The sequence below is a fragment of the Neovison vison genome, chromosome 12 (assembly GCF_020171115.1).
Source record: "Neovison vison isolate M4711 chromosome 12, ASM_NN_V1, whole genome shotgun sequence".
NCBI classification, from domain to species: domain Eukaryota; kingdom Metazoa; phylum Chordata; class Mammalia; order Carnivora; family Mustelidae; genus Neogale; species Neogale vison.
In genome coordinates, this window is record NC_058102.1 from 15,271,976 (window position 1) to 15,295,180 (window position 23,205).

The 23,205-nt window shown below is 37.4% G+C and overlaps 1 protein-coding gene across 1 annotated transcript in view; it reads left to right on the forward strand.

The window, feature by feature from the left end:
• The window catches only part of CRY1 (cryptochrome circadian regulator 1), a 97,636-nt gene that overhangs the window by 50,327 nt on the left and 24,104 nt on the right, over nucleotides 1–23,205 (forward strand). Inside the window, exon 2 of the mRNA XM_044227437.1 lies at nucleotides 10,123–10,231. Coding sequence (XP_044083372.1) covers nucleotides 10,123–10,231 — 109 coding nt within the window. The remainder of the gene's footprint in view (nucleotides 1–10,122; nucleotides 10,232–23,205) is intronic.

Consider the following 23,205-nt stretch of genomic DNA (forward strand, 5'->3'; position numbering starts at 1 on the left):
TCTTTCAATCCAGACTGACTAAAGACAGGAAAGTTTCCTTGTTGCTCTATGCTGTGACTTGAGATTTAAGCCTTATTTATATATGAACTGTGGGTGGAACTTTCTGAAGCCCAGGCTTCATAGTAAGGGCCTCTTATTAGCTTCCTCATTTTGGATGGACCTTGGGCAGCTTTTTCTCCTGTCCTCCTCAGCTTGGATTAAACTCAGGGTTTCCAGTGCTCTATAGAAATCCTCAAGGCTAAAGCAGACCTTAGTAACCTGTTTACCCTCTTATGATTCCTAACTTTTGGGCAAGTCCAGTGAATTATGTTTAAAAGTTTTCTTTTGTTGTAGCTGTTAGTTTGTTGTTAGGTATTTCTGTTAGGGTAGTTTAATTGAGTGTACTGTCAGTGATAGAAGTTGGTAGGTTTCCTTGTTATTGATTATGAACATACTTTGAAATGTTAACACTGAGTTGAGGGGATAAACATCTTGGTATTAGGAAGTATGATACTTGTAGTCATTTTCCCAACATCCCCCCCCCACAGACACATACATACAGTTCTTAAGAATTCCTTGATTTAAAAATACTGTTTTCTCTGCTTTGATTGTCCTTTCCTATATTATCAACAACCTGTTGATTCCAAACTCTGCTCAAATGTTTTCTTACACATGCCCTCTCATCCCTCTTATGTCCCCTTTTCCCTGCTCCCGCCCACAGAGTTAGTTCTAATGTGCTGCCATAATACACCATTAAGAAATTCACCATGTGGTACATATATACCAATACTTGGTTTATGTATTATGGTAGATGTTATTCTGTTTACCGTTCTTTGGTGTCTCTTCCTGCAGGAAGTTTATTTTGTACTTTCAGCTTTCTTGAAATCTAGCTTGGCCATGTGACCTGCTTTGACCAATTAAATGTGAGAGAAATGCCTTGATCGGTGTATAGCATGAGTGAGAAATAAACTTTACTTTTTTAAAGATATATTTATTTGTTTGACACACAGAGAGAGATTGAGTGCACAAGGAGAGGGAGCAGCAGGCAGCCCAACGTGGGACTCAATCCCAGAACCCTGGGATCATGACCTGAGCTGAAGGCAGATGCTTAACCAGCTGAGCTACCCAGGTGTCCCATATTACATATGCTTGTCCATCATCTTGAAGACAAAAAAAACCTCTTTTCTGGCCATCTTTTTTTTTTTTTTTAAGGTTTTTATTTATTTATTTATTTGACAGAGAGAGAGAGAGAGAGGGATCACAAGTAGGCAGAGAGACCGACAGGCAGAGGGAGAGGGGGAAGCAGGCTCCCTGCTGAGCAGAAAGCCTGATGCAGGGCTTGATTCCAGGACCCCGGACCATGACCTGAGCCGTAGGCAGAGGCTTAACCCACTGGGCCACCCAGGCACTTGTGGCCATCTTTTTTATGTCTTTAAAACTGTCAGACTAGTTTCCCTAAAACATTTTAGATTATTATATACCCTGTAGGAAAGTAGCATTATATAGTACAAATAACATGGGTTTCAGATCAGACATATTCAAATTAAAATTTTTATTGTTTAGCTGAGTTACTTCAGAATATGTCCTTAATGAGTTTTAGATTCATCATTTTTTAAATGAGATAGTTTATTGTAAAGTTATTGGAAATATATGTAAAGTACCTAGTACAGACATTCAGAGAATGTTCATTCTGTTACTATTGGCTCAAGTCTTAAAAATCCCTTTCTACTAGTTAAGGAATCAATCCCATTTGCAGTTGTACCAAAATCAATAAGATACCTAGGAATAAAGCTAACCAAAGAGGCAAAAAACCTGTACTCTGAACACTGTAAAACACTAATGAAAGAAACTGAAGGTGACACAAAGGAATGGAAAGATATTCTATGCTCATGGAATGGTCGAGTTTCATTCGTCTGCATATAGCTGTCCAGTTTTCCCAGCACCATTTATTGAAGAGACTGTCTTTTTTCCACTGTATATTTTTTCCTGTTTTATCAAAGATTAATTGACCATAGAGTTGAGGGTCCATATCTGGGCTCTCTACTCTGTTCCACTGGCCTATGTGTCTGTTTTTATGCCAGTACCATGCTGTCTTGGTGATCACAGCTTTGTAATAAAGCTTGAAATCAGGTAAGGTGATGCCGCCAGCTTTATTTTTGTTTTTCAACATTTCCTTAGCGATTTGGGGTCTCTTCTGATTCCATACAAATTTTAGGATTATTTGCTCCAGCTCTTTGAAGAATGCCGGTGGAATTTTGATCAGAATGGCATTAAAAGTATAGATTGCTCTAGGCAGTATAGACATTTTAACAATGTTTATTCTTCCAATCCAAGAGCATGGAATGGTCTTCCATCTTTTTGTGTCTTCTTCAATTTCTTTCATGAGTGTTCTGTAGTTCCTCAAGTACAGATCCTTTACCTCTTTGGTTAGGTTTATTCCCAGGTATCTTATGGTTCTTGGTGCTATAGTAAATGGAATCGATTCTCTAATTTCCCTTTCTGTATTTTCATTGTTAGTGTATAAGAAAGCCACTGATTTCTGCACATTGACTTTGTATCCTGCCACGTTGCTGAATTGCTGTATGAGTTCTAGTAGTTTGGGGGTGGAGTCTTTTGGGTTTTCCATATAAAGAATCATGTCATCTGCAAAGAGAGAGAGTTTGACTTCTTCATTACCAATTTGGATACCTTTTATTTCTCTCTGTTGTCTGATTGCTGTTGCTAGGACTTCTAATACTATGTTGAACAAGAGTGGTGAAAGTGGGCATCCTTGTCTTGTTCCTGATCTCAATGGGAAGGCTGCAAGCTTTTTCCCATTGAGGATGATATTTGCTGTGGGTCTTTCATAGATAGATTTGATAAGGTTCAGGAATGTTCCCTCTATCCCTATACTTTGAAGCGTTTTAATCAGGAACGGATGCTGGATTTTGTCAAATGCTTTTTCTGCATCAATTGAGAGGACCATGGAATGGAAGAACAAATATTGTTAAAATATCTACACTACCAAAGCAATAATTCAATCCCTATCAAAATACCAACAGCATTTTTCACAGAGCTAGAACAAACAATCCTAAAATTTGTGTGGAAACATAAAAGACCCTGAATAGCCAAAGCAACCTTGAAAAAGAAAAAGCCAGAGACATCACTGTGCTGGAATTCAAGTTATATTACAAAGCTGTACTAATTAAAACAGTGTGGTACTGGCATAAAAATAGATATGTAGATCAGTGGAACAGATAGAAAATTCAGAAATGAACATTTAGTCTTTGACAGCAGGAAAGAATATCCAACAGGAAAAAGACCATCTCTTCAACAAATGGTGTTGGGAAAACTGGACAGCAAATGCAAAAGAATGAAACTGCAACACTTTCTTATACAATACACAAAAATAAATTCAAAATGGATTAAAGACCTAAATGTGATACGTGAAACCACAACAGCCCCAGAGGAGCATATGCAGTATCAACCCCTTTAATATTGGCTATAGCAACTTTCTAGATATGTCTCCTGAGGCAAAGGAAATAGAAGCAAAAAATAAACAATTGGGACTTTATCAAAATAAAAAGCTTCTGCAAAGCAAACAGTCAACAAAATAAAAAAATCACCTTGTGGAATGGGAGAAGATAATGGTAAATGACATATCTGATAAAGGGTTGGTATCCAAAATATAGAAGGAACTTATAAAACTCAACACCCAAAACCAAATAATCCAGTTAAAAATGGGTAGAAGACACGAACAGAAATTTTTCCAAAGACAACATCCAGATGGCCAAAAGACACATGAGAAGATGCTCAGTATCACTCATCATCAGGGAACTGCAAATCAAAACTATAAGGAGATACCCCCTCACATCTGTCAGAATGGCTAAAGTCAAAAACACAGAAAACAAGTATTGATGGGGATGTGGAGAAAAGGGAACTCTCTTGCACTCTTAGTGGAAATGCAAACTGGTGCAGCCATTGTGAAAAATAGTACTACCTCAAAATTAAAACTAGAACTACCCTACAATTCAGCAATTGCACTACTAGGTATTTATCCAGAGAATACAAAAATACTGATTTGAAGGGATACATGCACTTAGATGTTTATAGCAGCATTATCTATAATAGCCAAATTTGGAAGCAGCCCAAGTGCCCATTGACTGATGAATGGATAAAGAAGAAGTGGTATACACACATGTGCATTCATGCATACACACACAATGAAATATTACTCAGCCTTAAAAAGAATGAAATCTTGCCATTTGCAACAGCATGGATGGAGTGAAAGTATTACGCTAAGTGAAATAGAGAAAGACAAATACCATATGATTTCACTCATATATGCAATTGAAGAAACAAAGCAAATAAGCAAAGGGGGGGAAGAGAGAGGCAAACCCAGAAACTTTTTTTTTTTAAGAAACAATTCTTAACTATAGAGAATAAACTGTTACCAGAAGTGGGGGGGAATGGGGGGATGAGTTAAATAGGTGATACGGATTAAGGAGTGCACTTGTGATAAGCACTGGGTGTTGTATGGAAGTGTTGAGTCACTATATTGTACACCTGAAACTAATGAATGTTAACTAAGTAGAATTTAAATAAAAACTTGAAAGAAATCCTTTTCTCTTGCCTTCATGAATTTATTTATTTGGTTGTTTGCTAGATAAATATTTTTTGAACTTCTGCTATATGTTATGCATTGTCTAGGCACTGTAAACGAGATCTAGTCCATTTTTTTTTTTTTTTGTCAGAGAGAGAGAGAGAAAGAGAGAGAGAAAAGAGAGCATGTGCATAAACAGGGGAATGACAGGCAGAGGGAGAGAGATCTAGTCCCAGTCTTTTAAGGAGGTTATAGTCTAAGGGCCAGTAATTCTCCCTCCCTATCTCCAGCTATTAGAATCATACTAATATTGGAAGCCTTCTCCTTTACAATCAGCATCTTTGAAATTTTTGCCTAAATTTTCCCCCATCTCAAAAAGAGAAATCCAGAAATGATTTCTCCCTCTTGATTTTTTAAAGCTATATTAGCGTTATCCATACAGCTCTCTTACCATCTATGTTGCATTCTACCTGGCAGGTTCTGTTATAGTCTCATACATCATGTATATTTTTAAATTTCTTTTCTAGATTTTCGGCTCCTTGCGTATTGGACACTCCTGTTACTTGTATCTCTCAAATCAGTGAAATTATGTGAATAATGAATAATATCACTCTTTAGAGGTATTTTAGGAATTTGTGGGTACATTTTTGCTTATCACAATGATTAGAGGGCTCTAGTGGAATTAGTGAAGAGAGACTAAGAATGAAAGACTTGTAGTGCTCAGGATAGTCTCTAAAGATAAATTGTTGTCTTGAGTCCCAGTAACTTTCAAATATTCTACCAGATGTTTCTTATAAGTGAAAAACTTCCAATTCTCTGAATCTGGAGCTTAAATCCATTTTTATATATAAATGCTAGGTATTTCTTATGAAATATATATGTATATTCTTATGAAAGATATATACTGAGTTTTCCTATAACATATTTATCACCTTTGTAAATCAAGGAAAAATTATACTTTGTTTTGTCCAGAATTTTACTAAGTCTTGCTCAACATTACAGAAAGTCATGTCACCAAAGGCAGTACCACTCATGGTGTTTGAGTCACCTTAATACAAATATGTCAGTCTGTTTTTGTAGCTATTGAATTTTTAAAAAATCTTTAAAAAATCTTTTATTTAATTATTTGATAGACAGGGATCACAAGTAGTCAGGGAAACAGGCAGAGAGAGAGGAGGAAGCAGGGTCCCTGCCGAGCAGAGAGCCCAATGCGGGGCTTGATCCCAGGACCCCAGGATCATGACCCGAGCCGAAGGCAGAGGCCCCAACCCACTGAGCCACCCAAGCGCCCCTGTAGCTATTAAATTTTTAAAACGATTCTGGATGTGATGTAGGCATCGAATTAATTAACTATTTTGTCATACTCAGATATTTACATTTGGAAATGCATGTTACTTCTTTTTAAAATATAAATGACCTTCCTTTCATTTCTGCCATATATTACAGTAAAGCGTTATATTAATGCTTTAAATTTGTACACATAAATATGCTACTTTATCTATAAATTTCTTTTTCAAATTTTTATTTAAATTTCAGAATTTAGAAGAAGGCACTGCAAAATATTTATTATAAAAATCAACATTGTGGGGCACCTGGATAGCTCAGATGGTTAAGTGTCATGATCCCAAGGACCTGGAATCAAGCTCTACGTCGGGCTATCTCTTTCCCTCTGTCTCCCCAGGCCTGTGCTTGCTCACTCTCTCTCTCACTCGCTCTTGCTCACCCTCTTTCTCAAATAAATAAAAATCTTTTTTTTAAAAAAGGCAACATTGTGTCATGTTATACATTCACTGATTTTTAACCATTAGAGCTTGGCAAAGTAAATTTACTTTTAAAATATACATTTAATCTTTATTGAACATTAAACTATTCTCTCTCTCTGTCTCTCTTTTTTAAGATTTTATGTATTTGAAAGAGAGAGAGCATGAGCAGAAAGGATGGGCAGAGGGAGAGGGAGGGTAGAGCCCAATGACATTGGGCTCCTTTCCAGGACCCCAGGTTCATGACCTGAGCCATCCAAAGGGAGACGCTTAACCAAATGAGCCACCCACACACCCCTAAACTGTTCTCTTTAGAGAAAATGTGTATCACAAAATATTCTGACAATTAGAATAATGATTAAGTTAGATGAAAGCACCAAAAATTTGTTACAAACTAGAAAAAAGTATATGTAGACTTTATTCAATTTATAGAGAGACAAAGTGCTATTTATAATTTTAAAATTTTCTAATAAAATGCCATAGACTTGGGTTAATGACTAACATTCTTTACATACTTTCTTTATTATAATTAATATGTCCAGAACTTTAATTTTTAAAATTTGACTTGTTTCATGCAGAGGACAAAATATTTTTTTACATGTGTTTTTAATTATTTTAATTTATAGTCTTTAAATTAGTTCTTCAGGATCAGTGGTGAATTTTTTTTAAGAGTTTATTTATTTGACAGAAATCACAAGTAGGCAGAGAGGCAGGCAGAGAGAGAGAGCAGGAAACAGGCTCCCCGCTGAGCAGAGAGCCTGATGTAGGGCTTGATTCCACCAGGACCCTGGGATCATGACCTGAGCCGAAGGCAGAGGCTTTAACCCGGCTTTAACTGAGCCACCCAGGCACCCCAGCAGTGAATTGTTTTGATTTAGATATTCTAAGTGTATTTTTCATCTTTGAGCATATGATAAGATATATTTTATAAACTAAAGTGCAGAACCAGATGGTTTTATTCTGGTATGATATGTGTTAATTTGCATGCCTTGTTTTCAACAACTGTGGGATTGTGTTGTATCTCATCATTGCCTTTTTTAGACTATTTTATAGACAGAACTAGAAATTCTGGTTATATAAAGCTATTCTAGCACAGGCTGGAAAGTAGGTCATTGTGATGGGGAGTATACCAAACCACCCACTGGTTGCTATAGTAATGACCTACTTTAAGAAACTATTTCTGTTGATTCATGTTGAAATCATCTGTTGGAAATGGTATAAGGAAACTCAATGCATGTAATTTTTTTCTAATAACAATAAGTTAGTTATCTCTGGAGGTTTTTTTTTAAGTCTTTAATATGTTTAAAGTGAAGAAGTGTGTTTGCTTACTTAGTACTCTTTCTATTTATTTTGAAGTGATGCGATTAGTAATTCAATTAAATAACAGGAAAACTGTGCTTCTACATAGGTAATACAATTATGCAAAGAGATGTGAGTTTTACTACTGTGTGGCCTTTAAAAAGTAACCTGTTGCATGTAGTTAATAGTATTATTAACTGAGCCTCCAAATGGCATAGAAGATCTGAAAATATGTTCTTGTTAAAAATGTACTCTCCAGGGGTGCTTGGGTGAATTATCCTTCCAGGACATTTTAGTTTGTTTGTTTTTTTTTTTTTTGAAAGTTAAGTAAAGCTTTATTCTTTTTTTTAATTAATTAATTTGTTTATTTTCAGCATAACAGTATTCATTGTTTTTGCACCACACCCAGTGCTCCATGCAATCCATGCCCTCTCTAATACCCACCACCTGGTTCCCCCAACCTCCCATCCCCCGCCACTTCAAACCCCTCAGATTGTTTTTCAGAGTCCATAGTCTCTCATGGTTCACCTCCCCTTCCAATTTCCCCCAACTGTTTAAATTTAAGAAAACTTAGAGATGCTAGTTCATTTAACCTCTTAATTTTTTATCTGACTACTACAGTGTCTAAAAACTCTTGCCAAGCAAATACGTAAAACTAGATGTTTCCTAATAAATATTTATCACCATCAATATGATAAATTATCCATAGTTATGGATAATTTTGTAAATTTCAAGTACTTTTGTATTGGTATAACAATATTAACAATCCCACTGCGCCACCCCCCCAGCCCAAAGTATTTGCATGTTTGTAGTGATAGGTTGGGGTAGGGGTCAGTGTTAGGGTGGTGGCTCTAAACCCAAGCAGAATAGTGATGAGGTGAAATATAAATGTGAAAATAGAAAGGTTTGTTTTCCTATTTGTTTAAAGACAATTGTGCACCTTCCTAAAGGTGATACAGTGGGGAATGCCTGGGTGGTTCCTTCGGTTAAGTGTCTTGTCTTCGGTTCAGGTCATGATCCCAGGGTCTTGGGATTGAGTTCTGCGTTGGGCTTCTTGCTCACTGCCTGTCTCTTCCTTTGCCTGCTGCTCTGTCCCTACTTGTGCTTTCACTCGCTGTCTCTCTGGCAAATAAAGAAATAGAATCTTTAAAAAAATAAATAAATAAAGGTGATATAATGGGAGTCCTCCTGAGTCCCCACACCCATAGAGATGATGACTCCTAAATGGAAAGAATATCAAACTTGACTAGGTGTACTGATGTCAGTAATAACTACAACTATAAAAATTAACAAAACTTTCTTGATGAATTTATGGGATCAAAATAAGAAAATGATCTGAACTGAATAGCCTCCTAGAATAATGATGTCTGGTAGAACTTTCTGCAGCAATAGAGATGTTCACCTATGCTGTCCAGTATGGTAACTAATAGGCACACATGTGACTGTTGAGAGGCCTTGAAATACAGCAAGTGTGACTGAGAAACTGAATTGTTAATTTTGGCTATATGTGCATAATGGCTACCATATTGGACAGTGCATTTCTGACTCCTCACAAGGAAACACAATCACTATTCTCAGAGAACATATGACTTGTGGAAAAGGCAGACAAATATTTAACCTTAAGATCAAATACATAAAAGAAGCAGAGTAAAGAGGAAATAAGATCTGTCCAGCTGAAGGGAAGGGAATCTAGATGAAAAGTTAGAGAATTTAGCATGAGGCAGATAGTGAGGTTGGATTTTCTAGGGATGACCTCTCTTTTAGAAATGCTCTTGGAGACTGCTCCATTTCTTCACAATAAAAGATGCACAGTGCGCAGTCTTCTGGTACTGCCTCAGAATTTCCCAACATAACTATCATGGGTAAGCCTTCTTTGTACTTATTTCATTGAGAAAAGTCCACCTGTCTCATGAAATATTTCTTTTTTAATTAACCTGACATTCTCTGCACTCAGAGTTATGCCACATAATTTCATGTCTATTTATTATCAGTTTCCTTAATTAGATAAGAAACTTGAAAATGCATGTTTTCTCTCTCATAAATGATTATAATATCCTTTAGTACTCAAATTCTTAAATTATTCACTTGCTCAGAGTGATTAAATAGGATATTTCCATTTTTTTATTAGAAAAATGTTCTAGATTTTTCAAGGAGGTTTTTCTGTTTGAACTTGAGTTCATTTCATCAATGAAATCAATTCATTTAATTTATATAATTTTGATGCTTACAAATTAAACATTGCTACCATTCATTCACTATTAATTAATGGAAGTTAGTGATTTAATTTAGGAATTTCATTAAAATACTGAGAAACTTGTTTGTTATTAAAAAATGGTAAGTATGATTTCTGGAAAGAGTAATTTACAGACCAGTTAGAAATAAGATAATAAGAAGCAATAAAATTATGGGGCTGGCATGTCAACTTTTAGAATGACATGAGTTTGTAATACTTTGTATCTTCTAAATATACATGTTTAAAAATTTTAATATTTTTCTCTGTAGATTTTTGCTTCAGTGTCTTGAAGACCTTGATGCCAATCTACGAAAATTAAACTCTCGTTTGTTTGTCATTCGTGGACAGCCAGCAGATGTGTTTCCCAGACTTTTTAAGGTAATCTGAAAAATCTTTGCTTAATATAATAATCTTTTTTCAGAGAAGACACATATTTGCTGAGTAAGGTATTTGATGTAATTTAAAGTATGTGAAATACAAGTATTTTTAAATAAAAATTTCTTTCTTTAATTTAATAAAAGTTCTATATGGTAGAATCAAGACTGCAAAAAAAGTAGTTTGCAATGAAAACTTAAATCTTTCTTCTGCCTTAAATTGCTAGTTCCCCCCCAGAAGCAACAATTACTACCTGTTTCTTGTCTATGCATTAAAAATATTTTTTGCATTAGTAAGAATATATATGTGCATGTATCAATATGTATGTATTTAACACATTATATATTATATATATATATAAAATACCTGTAGATCCATCTATATATATAAATTTGCATTTTTGTGTATGTTACCATCTCCCCTTTTAATAATAAAGGTAAGTGCACTATATTCTACACCATCTGTGTCATGCTTTAGTCACATGGCCATGTATTTTAGAGGTTGTTTCCTACTGCTCCCTCAGTCTTTGAAATGGCTTCGTAGTATTCCATTGTGTAGGTATGCTATGATTTCGTTAACAAGCTTTCTACTGAACGTTTGGTCTTTTTCCACAGGCCTTTGCTAATACAGATAATGCTGTCAGTGAACATCCCTGTCCAAATACAAATATCTTTGCTCACATGTGCTAGCACATTTTGGGGATAATACTTAGAAGAGGACTTTTTGGGTCCAAAGGCTATAAGGAACAACAAGCTACTAATAATACAAAACTGTAGTTTTGTGGGGGGGGGGGTTTAAACTTGGTAGAATCTTAAATCTCCTAATCTTATGTCTCCCTTCTTTTTTTTCCCAATTGAAAAAATTAGTCCTGGAGAGGTTAAAAGAGTTGACTAAGGTCATATAGCTAGCACATGGAAGTGCTCAGACCAGAAGCTGATTCCTGGTTTTGTCTTTTTTATCCATCTCTTTCTCTTTCCTACTGTTAGAATTCCTAATGTATATCTGCTTTTTTTTTTTTTTGCAGCTATTTGATTCATCAATTTTTTTTTATAGTAATGTTCCTATTTCTAATGCAGAAGAGAATAGTTCCTTTCCTTGAATGAAAATGTTCCCAGTGCTGGGAGTCAAATAACACTACCTAATCTTTTTCACTGGTATTAATGTTCAGGATTTCACTAATGCAACAGTTTTGGCTAGTGAAGATTTACTTTATTAAAGTATGTTTTACTACTGTGGCTACTTAGAGTCAGAATTTAACTTTAGGTGCATGTAGGAATTCTGAGGAGAAAGAACATTAGAAACAATGGTGTAATAGTTTATCAATAACTCATGAGTGTAAAAGTGTATGTATCTCTGAGTCCATGTGGTATAAGTAAAATGAAGCCTAAGAGAACTTTAGTTGCTTTAAAATAACAAAACTTAAACAACAAGTGTTTTAAGAATATGGAGAAAAAGGAACCCTCTTACACTGTTGGTGGGAATGCAAACTGGTGCAGCCAGCTATGGTAAACTATATGGAAATTCCTCAAAAGTAAAACTAGAACTATTCTATAATCCATTAATTGCACTACTGGGTATTTACACAAAAAATACAAAACACTAATTCAAAGGCATATATGCACCCCTACATATATAGCAGCATTTTTTACAATAGCCGAAGTATGTAAGAGCCTAAGTGTCCATTGATAGATGAATGGATGGAGAGGTTGTGGTGTCTGTATACAGTGGAATATTATTCAGTCATAAAAAAGAATGAAATTTTGCCATTTCCAACAACATTGATGGAGCTGACGAGTATAATGCTAATAAGCAAAGCAAGTGAAAGAGAGACAAATACCAAATGATGTCATTCATATGTGGAATTTAAGAAACAAAATAAATGAGCAAAGGAAAAAAGAGAAAGAGAGGGATCAAAAACAGACTCTTAACTATAGAGAACAAACTTATGGTTACCAGAGGAGGGCTGGGGTAAGGGCATGTGTGAAATAAGTGATGGGGATTAAGGAGTTCCCTTGTGATGAGCACTGGTGATGTTTAGAATTGTTGAATCACTATATTGTACTCCTGAAACTAATATAACAGGTATGTTAACTGTAATGGAATTACGACAAAAAAATACAATCATAAAACTTGTAATTACTTGTTTTAAAAAAATTTTTTTAAGTCAGCAAATTTTTTATGTTCTTTGTTTCAAACTTTCTTTTACCTAAATTTATATTATTGGATTAAACTACCTTCTGCATTTAGGTGCTGTCCCAGTCTTTGTCAGTTGGGCAGAGAAGCAGTGATTTCCACATGGGCCATAAAATATAGATGCATGTAACATATAAAGCATATCGAGTGCTTACCATTTTATTCTGATTTTTCCTTGGGCTACGTACTGTGTAAAATACCACTTATGAAAACTTCCTTTCAGATTCTATACTATGTCTAGAGCCACAGAGGGAATTAATTCCTTTTTTTTATTACGTTGGTGTTTTTATTTTTACTTTTTGTCAAGAGGTGCTATATGCATGTGTTTTTAAAAAAGCCTAAAAGGATATACAATAAAAAGCAGGTCTCCTCCCCACCCCTCAGCCTCACACCCCTTTTCCTCTAAGGGAAAAGATTCTTTTGTCGGTAACCGGCTGACTGATTTACATTACTGTCTCTGGTTTTCTTATTGTAGTACAGAAAATAGAATTTTTAATACGTGAGTAATCCTGTTTCCCACTTGGGAGGTAAACTGTTTTAAACCTGATAACAGTGCTTTCGTTGATTGGGGCGGTGAGAGTGGTTCCAGTAACTGATGGTCTAGTATATATCTTCTCCTCTCCATAGGACTTCCTTATTCTATTTATATTGAGTAGATTTAGAGATGGGGTCAGAGCATTTTTACTTTTTTTGTAAGCACATATTTACATATATGTCTGATAAACTATTGTTTCTTCTTATGTGTTTTCTTTTTTTTTTTTAAGATTTTATTTATTTATTAATCAGAGAGAGAGAGAAAGAGCGCACAAGCAGGCAGAGAGGCAGGCAGAGGCAGAGAGAGAAGCAGGCTCTCCACTGAGCAAGGAGCCTGATGCAAAACTCGATCCCACAACCCCGGGATCATGACCAGAGCCAAAGGCAGCGGCTTAACCAACTGAGCCACCCAGGCGCCCTGATGTGTTTTCTGCTTAGAATTTTTCCCAGTTAAATTCTGAACTTAATATAAGACTTTTTTTTTAAACTTCTTTTTATGTTCTGAAGAAATGATAAAGAAACTTAGCAGACACTAATGTTTGCAAAACTTGGATACACTATTAATCATATGAATCTTACATAAATTATTATTATTATGCAGTTAAATCTTGCAGCTTCCACATATGGTAAGCTAACAAGACCATGTACATTCTAGGCCCAGCAGAACCTTTTTATGAAGTTTAAACATTAAAACTTTCTCATTATTTCCAAGAAACAGGGACTAAAGTCTTTATGGATGGACTCACTGAAGTGTAACAAAATGTTCTCTTCAAGATCATAGAATGAATCAAATAACATCTAAAGCCACTAATATTTTACATGCATAACATTTGTATTATGCTTTTTTAGTTATTTTGGATTCTTGCCTTATTATTTTATAGCACATGCTAGTTTGAATAAGAGAATTCGTTCAACAGATATTGATTGAGTGCCTACCATGTACAAGGCAGAGTTCAAGGTGGTGGAGTTATACTAGTGAACCAAATAGAAGGCATTCCTACCTTGGCAGAGCTTATATGATAGTGGGAAGGAGGCAGATAATAAACAAGTAAATATTCAATGTCATGCAGTGGAAGGTGCTAAAATGAAGTGTGGGATATTAAATTCCAAGGGGAGGTAAGGGTAATGACTTTATATGGAATCATGGAAGGCTTCACTTCTAAGATGACATATGATCAAACATGTGAAGGACTGAGCCATGCAAGTATCTGGGGTATGATACTGTGAATTCACAACATTTTGCACCTTGTTCCATCAAAAGGTTGAGTTTAAATCTGGGTTGGCCATATAACTCATTTTGACCAACTGACAAGAAAGTCATTGAGTCCCAAATCCTAAGGTTCAAGCAACTTTGAAGCTTCTGCCTTTGCCCTTTTGGAATGCTTCTTGTGTCATGCAGGGAATGGGGGCTACAATATCAGATTATGGGAAACCATGTAGAGATAGAAGGCCACTCAGTAGCCAGTACCAAGATATGAGATGTGGGAGAGAGATTCTCTCAGATCCTCTAGGTCTGGCCAAGCTGTCAACTGATTGCAAACTCATGAGTAAGCCCAGGTAAGACCAACAGAATCACCATTTAGTTAACTGACAGACTTCTGAGAATCTTCATTTTGAGCTGCTAAAATCACTGCAACATGGGGAAGAATGTTCCAGGGAACAGTAGTTATAAAGGCCTTCATGTGGAAGTGTGCCATGGCTTGTTTAGGAATGCAAGAAGACAAGCATGGCTAGAAGCAGTGAGTGAAGAGGAGCGAAGGATCAGAGAGGTTGTGAGGGGCTGAGTCACAGAACTTTATTTATAGACTATATTTAAGAGTTTGGCTGTTAATCTGAGTGAAATGGGTAGGATCTGTGGAGATTTTTAAGTACATGAATAATCTCACTTACATCATCTTTTTTTTCTTTTTTATTATTGAAATATAATGACATACAATGTTATATTTGTTACTATAGAGCATATTGATTCAATAATTCTGTACATTACTCAGTGCTCACCATAAGTATAGTCACCATCTGTCCCCATACAGTATTACTGATGATATTCCCTATGCTGTACTTTTCATCTCCATGACTTATTTATTTTAAAACTGGAAGTTCGTACCTCTTAGTCCCCTTCAACTATTTTGTTCATCTTCCCTCCCACCTCCTCTCTGGCAACCACCAGTTTGTCCTCTATATTTAAGAGTGTGCTTGGTATGTTTGTTTGTTCATTTGTTTTGTTTCTTAGATTCCATATACAAGGAAATCATATATTTGTCTTTTCCTGTCTTACTTTTTTATTTAGCATAATATACTCTGGGTCCATCTATGTTGTTATAAATGGCAAGATCTCATTCTTTTTTGTGACTGAGTAATATTCCATATTCTGTGTTTACATGCACACACTCACACTCACACTACATGTTCTTTATCCATCAGTGGACACTTAGGTTGCTTCCATATCTTGACTATTTTTTTTTAAAAGATTTTATTTATTTATTTTTCAGAGAGAGAGGGAGAGAGAGCGAGCACAGGCAGACAGATAGGCAGGCAGAGGCAGAGGGAGAAGCAGGCTCCCTGACGAGCAAGGAGCCCGATGCAGGACTCGATCCCAGGACACTGGGATCATGACCTGAGCCGAAGGCAGCTGCTTAACCAACTGAGCCACCCAGGCGTCCCCATATCTTGACTATTATAGAGACTCCTGCAACAAACATAGAGGTACGTATAATTTTTGAATTAGTTACTTTTCATTTTCTTTGGGTCAATACCCAGTAGTAGAATTACTGGATCATATGGTATTTTTATTTTTAATTTTATGAGGAACCTCCATACTGTTTTCCACAGTGGCTGCACCAATTCGCATTCCCACCAGCATAGCATCAGAGTTCCCTTCTCTCCACATTCTTGCCAACACTTATTATTTATTGTCTTTTTGATACTGACCATGGAGTGGTGTGAGGCGATATTTTATTGTGGTTTTGATTTGCATTTACCTCATGATGAGAGATGTTGAGCATCTTTTTTTGTATCTGTTGGCCATCTGTATATTTTCTTTGGAAAAATGCCTATTTAGATCCTTTCACCATTTTAAAATTTAAATTTAATTAACATATAGTATATTATTAGTTTCAGAGGTAGAGTTTAGTGATTCATTAGTTGCATATAACACCCAGTGTTCATTACATCAAGTACCCTCCTTAATGCCATAAGAGACTCTTAACTGTAGAAACAAACTGAGGATCCTTTGACTGTTTTAATCAGGTTTGGAGGGGTTGGTATTGAGTTTTATAAGTTCTTTATATATTTTGGATATTAGTCCCTTATTTACAAATATCATCTTCTATTCAGTAGATTACCTTTTGGTTTTATTGATTTCCTTCATTGTGTGAAACCTTTTTACTTTCGTGTACTTCCAGTAGTTTAATTTGCTTTTGTTTCCCTTGCCAGAGGAGACATCCATAAATATGTTGCTAAGGCAAATGTCTCAACAATGAGAAGAAAATCAATATGCCACAAAATCATAGGTTGTTTTTTGTAACAGGCTAGAGAGTTGAGGACACAGAGAAACCTAAGTAAATTCCATAAAGAGATGAACTTTTCATAGGAAAGAGACTCATGTCTATATCCATGGAGGCACAGCAGAAAAAGAAGGGAATCCACCACAGTTGAGAGTAAAAAGAAACCAGTCAAAATTTACCAGGCTTTTCATGGTCGTACATGGATTGACATGGCACATTTGAGTTCCAAGAAACCCTGATCACACATAAGTTCATACGTATTCTCTAGTTCTTTCCTCCAGTGCTTTTGTGGAGTACCAGGCAGTTTACCAAAGACTAGGGCAAGACAGAAGAGCTGAGAGAGATCCCTCCTTGAAGTGCTACTGGGTGTTTACTTAGTGCAAAGTAGCAGTCCACTGAAGCTGGGACAGGACAGCAGGATGTCTCCAGACATACAGAAGGACAGACAGAAAGATGTCTCCAGAGGTACAGAAAATTAGGGGACAGGGCTAGAAAACAAAGAGAAGAGGAAGATGAAGCAACCATAGAGCTTATGGGTAGACAGCAAAGTAGAGAGAGATACACAGTTTGTAAAGATATTGACTGGGCTGTAAAGCAGAGTGTGAATCTTGTCTATGCTCAAATCCTAAGCCCTGTTGAAAAGCCTGGAACCTACCCTCAAAATATTTGAACACCACTGGTGAATGGAATTTAAAGCAGGAACAAAGCCAAGCCCCACCTTCATTATAGACTATAGTAATTCAAAATCTAACAATCAGAGCCAAGAGTATGTGCTTTTCTAGAGATAAATATTATTTGTTCCATCTATATTTTTTATACCATTGTTTGTCATACAAAAATGAGACATATGAAGAAGCAGGAAAATGTGATTTGCAATCAAGTTAAAAGAAAAAAAAAAAAAAAGAGGGGCACCTGGGTGGCTCAGTGGGTTAAGCCTCTGCCTTCAGCCCAGGTCATGATTTCAGGATCCAGGGATCAAGCCCCACATCGGGCTCTCTGCTCAGCAGGGAGCCTGCTTCCCCCTCTCTCTCTGCCTGCTGCTCTGCCTATCTCCCTCTGTCAAATAAATAAATAAAATCTTTAAAAAAAAAAAAAGAAAAAGAAAAAAACAATAGAAATAGTCCCACAGTTTATGCAGATGTTGGGATTAGAATAAAGGGCTTTATAATGATTATGCCATAGACATTAAATAACCTAATCAAAAGTGAAAAATGTGAGTAGATGATAATTTCAGGATAAAATGGAAACTATTAAAAAGAGGGAAATGAAGAGTTCATTCAGTGGGCTTTTCCAGAGTAGAGCAGAAGAAAAATCAGCGAACTTGAAGATTGGCAATTGAAATTATCCCAACTGAAGCACAAAGAGAAGAAAGTCTTTTTAAAAAGGGAACCAGGGAACTTTTAAAAAGGCATTTGTGGAACAATAGTAAATGGCCTAACATATGTGTAACCGTAGACCTAGGAAAAAAGAGGGGGAGAGAGATTGGGACAGAAAAAAGATGTTTGAAGAGATAATGATTAAGAATTTTCTAAAATTAGGGGCGCCTGGGTGGCTCAGTGGGTTAAAGCCTCTGCCTTCGGCTCAGGTCATGATCTCAGGGTCCTGGGATCGAGCCCCGCATCGGGCTCTCTGCTCAGCAGGGAGCCTGCTTCCTCCTCTATCTCTGCCTGCCTCTCTGCCTACTTGTGATCTGTCTGTCAAGTAAATAAATAAAATCTTAAAAAAAATTTTTTTCTAAAATTAATAAAAGATATCAATCCACGGTATCAAGAAGCTCAGCAAAACATAGCATAAATATAAAGAAAACCACATCTGGCCAACATCAAAGTCAAATAACTGAAAACCAAAGTTAGAAAATTTTATAAGGAGCCAGAGGTGAAAAGACATATTCAGGGGACCACAATAAGAATGTTGGTGGCAGGGCACCTGGATAGCTCAGTCAGTTAGGTGTCTGCCTTCAGCTCGGGTCATGGTCTCAGGGACCTCGAGCCCCACCTCAGGCTCCCTGCTTGGAGGAGAGTCTGCTTCTCCCTCTCTAGCTCCCTCTGTTTGTGTTCTCTCTTCCTCTTTCAAATAAATAAGTCAATCTTTAAAAAAGAAAAAAAAATATGTTTGTGGCTTTTTAATCAGACACTGAGTCCAGAAGGTAATTGAATGACATCTTTAAGGAACTACACAAAGGACACCTGGGTGGTTCAGTTGGTTTTGTCAACTCTTGGTTCCAGCTCAGGTCATGATCTCATGGGTTGTGGGATTGAGCTCCACATCAAGCTCCTTGCTCAGCAAGGAGTGTGCTTGATACTCTCCTCACTTGCACACTCTCTCTAAAAATAAATCTTAAAAAAAAACAAAAAACCACAAAAACCTACAGAGATTTTTGTTAACTGAGCAAAAATATTCATTTAAAAAAAGAAGATAGTGGTGCCTCGTGGCTCAGTCACTTAAGCTCCAACTCTTGATTTCAGCTCAGGTCATGATCTCAGGGTAGTGAGATTAAGCCCTGCATCAGACTGTACACTCAGTGGGGAGTCTGCCTGAGATTTCTCTCTCCCTCTCTGCCCCTCCCCACTGTTCTCTTGAAAATAAATAAATAAATCTTTAAAAAAGAAAAAAGAAGACGACGACGACGGGAGTCTAAAGCCATACCAACCTGAATGTTCCTGATCTTGTTTGATACCAGAAGCTAAGCAGGGTTGGTCCTGATTCGTACTTGGGTGGGATACTGCCTGGGAATACCTGTTGCTATAGGCTTAGAGAGATAGATAGATAGATACATACATACATACATACATACATAAAAATTTAAAAAGGTAAAATGAAGGCATTTTCAGGCAGACAAACAGAGAACAATTCATTCCCAAGAGATCTATCCTGTAAGAAATACTAAAGGAAGTTCTGCTAGGTGAAAGGAAGTAATTCTGCATGAAAGAATTTGCAAGAAAGGAAAGAATACTAAGTATATGGGTAAATATGAAAGACCAACTTTTTTGTTAGTTTTAGTTATGTGTATTTATATATTCTATTTTCTTTAAAAGACTATTGCCAGGTTAAAACCAAGTAATAGCAGTGAATTATAGGAGATAATATCAATATTAAAGGACTTACAACATAAATAGAAATAAAATTTATAACAGGATCACACAAGGTAGGAGCAAAATAAATACAAGTATCACTAAGTTCTTACATTATTCAATAGTAATATATAATTTGAATGTAGACAGTGATAAGAATGTACATTGTGATCTAAAATAACATAAAGAGCTTTTTCAAAAAAGTTAATAGAGGAGTTTAAAGTGGAATACTAAAAGTATTTGACTCATTTAAATGGAAGCAGATGGGTAAATTTAAGCTCAACTATACCATTAATTTTATTCAGTATAAATGGTGTACTTTAAGCTCACCATTTTAAAGGTATAAGTTGTCAGACTGGATAAAGAATAAGCAAGAATCAACTTATATGCTGATTAGAAGAGACATTTTAAAAATATGAAGAGGAGCATCTAGGTGGCTTGGTTAGTTAAGTGTATAGCTCTTGGTTTTGGCCCAGGTCATGATCTCCCGGTCCTGGGATCCAGCCCTGTATTGGGCTCCTTGCTCAGCCAGGAGCCTGTTTAAGGATTCTTCTCTCTTCCTTCAGCCCCTGCCCCTTTTCTCTCTTTTGTTCTGTTTCTCTCTAAAATCAATCAATAAATCTTAAAAATGTATAAATAAACTACAAAAAATAAGAATATGGAAAACAGGGGAAATATGAAAAACAGGAGATATAGGTTTCCAGTTATGGAATGAATAAGTCACAGAAATAAAAGGCACAGCATAGGGAATATAGGCCATGATACTGTGTTTTATGGTCATAGACGGTAGCTACATTTGTGGTGAGCATAGCTAACGTAGAGAGCATTTGAATCACTATGTTGTGGGTCTGAAATCATGTAACATTGTGTATCAACTCTAATCAAATAAAAAAAATTTAATAAACAGTTTGAAATAAAAAAGACTGAAAAAGATATTATTGCCCTCGACCCGCAAGGACGACAAGAAGCCCCAGTTCAGATGTATCTTCTCTCTCTTTATTTCCGCAAGTCTACACACTTATATACGTTTACATGACCAATCAGCGAGCACGGTACAGGAGGGAGCGAATCAGGCTGTGCACCTAAATGAACAACTTCGCTAGCAACCAATGCTGTTTACTTCCTCTTTGGGCGTTCCTCTTAGTCTCACGAGGCAATCCTAACCTGGCAACTAGCCAGGCGCCATCTTTTAATGGTGGAGGCCGCCCTGGCCAGGGGCCTGCCTCTGACATCTCCCCCTTTTTTCTTTTATGGCAGGGATCGTGCCTGTCTTAGGTGTCAGTGGCGGGGAATATCCTTACCCATCATCAGACGGCAGATATCAATGATCTGCATCCTGTCTTAGGTTGGTATATTTCCCCCACCAATCTTACCCGTCGTTGACTACCGATCCAGCATACTTAGCCGCACTTGGGACGATGTTCCAGCCTCGATGGCTAACAAGGCCTGCACCATGGCTTGCTGTTGCCTAGGTTGCTGTCGCCTCCAAATTTGCAGTTTCCTTACTAGTAGAATCAAGCCCCCTACGAGGATTTTCATCAGACCAATTACGCTAGCCCATTGTTTCGTAAAGGTTAACACATCTTGCAATGTTTTGATTATCTCTGGGAGGGGTGCAAGCTCAACTCTGGTGTTTTATCCTTGTTATGCCTAGTAGCAGGTGCTGAGTGTAGTTTTGGAATTTTGTGGACTAATTCCCCCGCAAGTATTGGGAGAGCTGTTGGGAGACATTCTGTAAGTCACTCATATTAGTATAGGCTATGAGAATTACACAAATTGCCAGGAAGGGTGCTATACATCCCAGTCCCAATAGGGCCCCCAATATTTCCACTTGTTCTTGAACCAAATTCACTCTCTGGTTGACTATCAGGATTCCTGCTTGCAGATGTGCATTGATCTGAGTCTGTGTTTGAAGGGCTGCTGCTGTTCCTTCTGCAAGGGTGTTCACAGCTTCCGCAGTGGGTATAGTTGTAGCAAGTGAGACTGCTACTGCCGTGGCAGCTGCTGTAGATATAGCCAATGCTGTCACAACGGCGGCTGTGATACCAAAATCTCTCTTCTTTCTGGATAGCACCACCGGTAGCTTGTCCTCTGGAATGGAAACTGGGATAGGCACATGGGTAGGGATACACATAATCACAGCCAGCTTGAAGGCCGTGACATTCCAGCACTGGGAGAGATAGCAATTCTTTTTTTTTTTTTTTTTTTTTTAAGATTTTTATTTATTTGACACAGAGAGAGAAACCACAAGTAGGCAGAGAGGCAGGCAGAGAGAGAGAGAGGGGAGGAAGCAGGCTCCCTGCGGAGCAGAGAGCCCGCCGATGCAGGGCTCGATCCCAGGACCCTGGGATCATGACCTGAGCCGAAGGCAGAGGCTTTAACCCACTGAGCCATCCAGGCGCCCCCGAGAGATAGCAATTCTTAATGCAATTCCACATATCATTCAGCTCACTAGCATTTGTTACGAGGAAAAGGAACGGTGGTGAGACGCATATGGGAGTGGGCTGATAAGTAATATTATTGGGACAAGACACATTAACTGTTGTCTCAAAGGTACTAGAGTCATTTTGTTTATAAGAACAGTTGAGAAATTTGCCACCATTTAACATGGACACTGCTGAGATATCAGTACATGCTCCTAGCAAGTTACAGACCTGCCATGCATCAAAGGGAAAGGAGGGATTGCCTTGCTTAGGATTTTGAAAGGAATAATTGAACCCTGTAAAGGTATTATTTTTATAAGTAGGAAAGCGTGGAGTGAATGTAAAGCTATGCATTTGATGTAAACTGAGCACAGGTACTCTGACATCCAGACCACTCCGGTGGCCATACCCTGTTATTGGTGCACCTGGGCAACTTAAAAGGTTGATATGGCCCCGAGGCATTAATAGGTTTCACAGGGGCCAAACCCTGGATCACAGGTGGTCCCATTGAGGTATGTTTAGCAAGCCTTCATCTAGGAACCATGGAGCTGCCTTTTCCACTGTATTCAAAAAGGCCCGAGCAGTTTTTGCTTTTAGTGGAGTTCCATTGGCTTTCAGCAGGTCTTTTTTTAAAGACTCTTCCAACCGCACTTTAGATACTTCAGATCCCATTATGAACACATAGACAACAGACGCGTACATTAAAGACACTAACTAGCACATTAACTTTTTACACGCATATACTTCAGTCGACCTTTACTCCCCGCTTTACCGTGGAATTCCCACTTTTGAACATGGCCTTTACTCCCTGCTTTACCGTGGAATTCCCACTTTTGAATGTGGCTAATGTCCCCACTTACCTGCGGACCTTTACTCCCCGCTTTACCGCGGAATTCCCACTTTTGAACGTGGCCTTTACTCCCCGCTTTACTGCGGAATTCCCACTTTTGAACGTGGCTAATGTTCCCGCTTACCTGTGGATTACCTTGCAAGAATCCTTTATGCGTTCCCGGGTTTCGGCACCACTCATCGCCCTCGACCCGCAAGGACGACAAGAAGCCCCAGTTCAGATGTATCTTCTCTCTCTTTATTTCCGCAAGTCTACACACTTATATACGTTTACATGACCAATCAGCGAGCACGGTACAGGAGGGAGCGAATCAGGCTGTGCACGTAAACGAACAACTTCGCTAGCAACCAATGCTGTTTACTTCCTCTTTGGGCGTTCCGCTTAGTCTCACGAGGCAATCCTA